The sequence below is a fragment of the Lasioglossum baleicum genome, chromosome 1 (assembly GCF_051020765.1).
Source record: "Lasioglossum baleicum chromosome 1, iyLasBale1, whole genome shotgun sequence".
In the NCBI taxonomy this organism is placed as follows: domain Eukaryota; kingdom Metazoa; phylum Arthropoda; class Insecta; order Hymenoptera; family Halictidae; genus Lasioglossum; species Lasioglossum baleicum.
Window position 1 is genome coordinate 3493610 of NC_134929.1, and position 3007 is coordinate 3496616.

Here is a 3007-nt window from a genome sequence, read left to right on the forward strand (position 1 = left end):
ATATATCGTGCTGTTGATATTTTTCATAACCGAAATCTTTAAATGGAATCCCGTGTATGAAATTGCTGACATACCATGCAGACTTTCTGTCGGCGTTGGATAAACAATGAAAGTTCTTCCCCAAGCGAAATTCGGAGAGTTCGAACGAGCCGTCGTGACAAACATCGATCATAGCTAATTCTTTGCATATAAATTTTTTTCCACAATGAAACCGTCCATGTCAATGATTTGAGTGATTCGATCCATCTAAATAAAGAAAGTTTTTTCACTAGATTTTACGTAATTTATTAATTTTTTATTGTACTTACCGTTGAAAAAGAGGGGGAATGCGCGAAGTTGACTGGTCGGATGATAAAAACACACCAGCGATGTAACTTCGTATAGCGACCGTGATCGTCGACGTTTTTTATGCTATTACTTCATACGGCGACTGCAGCGAGCAATTTATAATACCGCTAATGTAAACATGTCAATGGAGAGGGGGTAATATTATTAGTTTAATTGTGTGTATGTATGTATGTATGTATGTGTGGATGTGTATGTGAAAATTTTTCGAGAAGGTATTTTAAAAATAAAGTTATTCGAGAATATCTCTTTTGTATTTTATTATATTACAAGTTCCTTCTTTTACAATTCCTATAGAATAAAAATACAATTAAAGTAGAGAAATGATAAATATTTTTATCGGTATAAGAGAGCGGTTTAAGTAATTTTTCGAACAATGTTCGTCAATGGATTGTACTCCACGATGCGGTCGTGTATCATTAAGCAGTAGGCTGTTGTCGATGGGGGAGACATCGGTTCGACATTCGAATTCGATTCGCACGTCGACCGTAACATTTTTTAGCGCTTCATTTTGTCGAGAACAATCGAGAACGACGAGTGGACCGTATCGCAGGAAATCCATGGTGTTGAGTAGCGCTTCACCGTTTCCATAGTATGATTCTTGGAATTTTGCATACATGTCGTAGAGCAACGCATATTTACCTTTCTCAAAATCGATATTTAAATCATCGTACGGATATGTTTCCGAGTTCAAGTAAATACGAATATTTGTCAATGCGCAATGATCGAATCGCGTAGCTGTTTTCTTCAAGTTATTCTTTCGATCGGTTTGCAAGGCGAATATCACGTATCGCGGTTTTTCCATTTGCAGAGCTGTTTTTATCGCCCATGTACGCTTCGTAGTCGTCTGTAGTAGAGGATATTCGTACAGATCCCACGATCGAAAGCTCATGCCGATCGATCTGTCGCTGTCTAAAATATGTAACATGGATAGCTTATGTATTTCATCCAATGCAACATGTGGCATTCGCCATTGAATTTTGTACAGATCCAGAATAGGTTTCGCGTTGTTGGAAGGACTGTACAATGCGTTCACGTCGGTACGCGAGCGAATCAAAATCAATTCGTGTCGAGCATTTATCACAACACGTTTGTAATCTTCACAGAAGCCTAATAAAATGTTCATAGGTACACAAAAGTTGAAATGTATGGCGGCCGTGGCCGTTGCAGCCTGTTTCTGTCTACCATCACCATACAGCCAGCCAGCGTTGGACAATGCGCCGCTTCTCGTTCTGGACAGACACACGTAATTCTTCAGAGTTGTCGTCGCACCGGGATTTCTGGATCGATCGATTTCTACACCGTTCAATTCGTAGCGTATTTCCTCAAACATAAACGCAACGGCATTGTTCTCAAGAGTTGCCGTATCGATGCTGGATTCTCCTCCTGATCCAGTCGGTAATTCGAGTTTTCTCGGTAAACTAAGTTTTCCCTCAACGTATAGGAAACTTTTACATGGGAGCGTGTACAGGTCTTGTTGCTGAATGGGTATCCTTATCTCGTCGCTGTTCTCGAACGTTGTGTTAGCATACGGATTGTACGTGTGCAGCTCAATCTTCGTTATGCGATTGTCGAAGATCGGTGCTTCGGAGATGTTCAAAATGTCGTCAAACATGATTTTTTCCCCTCTCACTTTTTTACAATAAATCCCAAAGATCGTAGATACTTGGCGTTTTCCACGGTTAATTTCTTGCGAATCGATGACTTTACGTTTTTCTCAGCGGTTAGTTTCTTGCTGTTGTTGCTGCAGGCGCTGTTGTTCAACGTATGGAATGTTGTATTGGTATGAATTAGCATTGATTCGTCGCGCATGTAGTCGCACCGTGATTTCTTCACCTCGAAAATCAATCAAACGTCCGGATTGATCAACTATGCGAATCGTTAAATCGTCAATTACTCGTGCAACGATCGGAAGGTAAATGACTCACGCCGGCGTTTCCAACAATTTATACCCTGGCGATACCTGAGGCGTGAATTCATGTATCGTGTGAACGAGTTTACCGTTGTCGTACGATCCGGTGGTTATGTTGGATTCTACTCGTACGATATTCACGCTGATGATATTCACAGGCACATTCGACGTATACCACGCGTTCGGTGGTAAAACACGATCCATGGAAAATCCTAGGATAGAGCCCACGTTGCAATGCTTTGCAAAGTTTATTTGATACTTGCTTATAATTTCACTTTTCATGGTGTTGGTGTTCGCTCGTAAGACCAGCGGATATTCGATATCAGAGGTGGTGGACGACTCATCGACATTTTTTGGGGGATATCGTGCGCATATTTCACGTTTCAAGTATGCGTTTATCGCTTCCAATTCGTATGAACCGTCGGGTATGACGATCTCTTCATCTTTTTCGCCGAAGTAGAATCGATTATTTCCAATGTTGGCGCTGTTGTTCGGTATCGTGTAATAAGTTTGCAAATCGAGCAATCCCAGCTCGTATTCGCCATTGCTCAGATCTATGGGCGGAAAGTGCTTGGACGACAGCACGCTGCTTCTTCCCGACAACGTGAACGTAAATGACTTTTTCGCATGCATCGTGCAGAGAGAGAGAGAGAGAGAGAGAGAGAGAGACTCTTTCCAGAGAATTTATTCTCGGAGAAACTTAACACACAATTGCCCACACACGCTTTCGTTATAATTTTGAAAACGTTC

General features: G+C 41.4%; 1 protein-coding gene across 1 annotated transcript; it reads right to left on the reverse strand.

The window, feature by feature from the left end:
• Positions 1 to 702: 702 nt before the first annotated feature.
• Positions 703 to 1960, reverse strand: LOC143210819 (uncharacterized). Its single transcript, XM_076428023.1, has 2 exons — positions 988 to 1960; positions 703 to 776 (listed from the first exon to the last, which is right to left on the reverse strand). The coding sequence occupies exons 1-2, from the start codon at positions 1958 to 1960 to the stop codon at positions 703 to 705; spliced, it is 1047 nt and encodes a 348-aa protein (XP_076284138.1).
• Positions 1961 to 3007: the final 1047 nt, after the last annotated feature.

Bases quoted from the DNA above. Each gene is read 5' to 3' on its own strand.
- LOC143210819 (XM_076428023.1), bottom strand. From the start codon at position 1,960: ATGTTTGACGACATTTTGAACATCTCCGAAGCACCGATCTTCGACAAT. The intron at 777-987 runs GTAAATATGCGT...CATCGACAACAG, and splicing joins AAATATCGATTTTGAGAAAG to CCTACTGCTTAATGATACAC.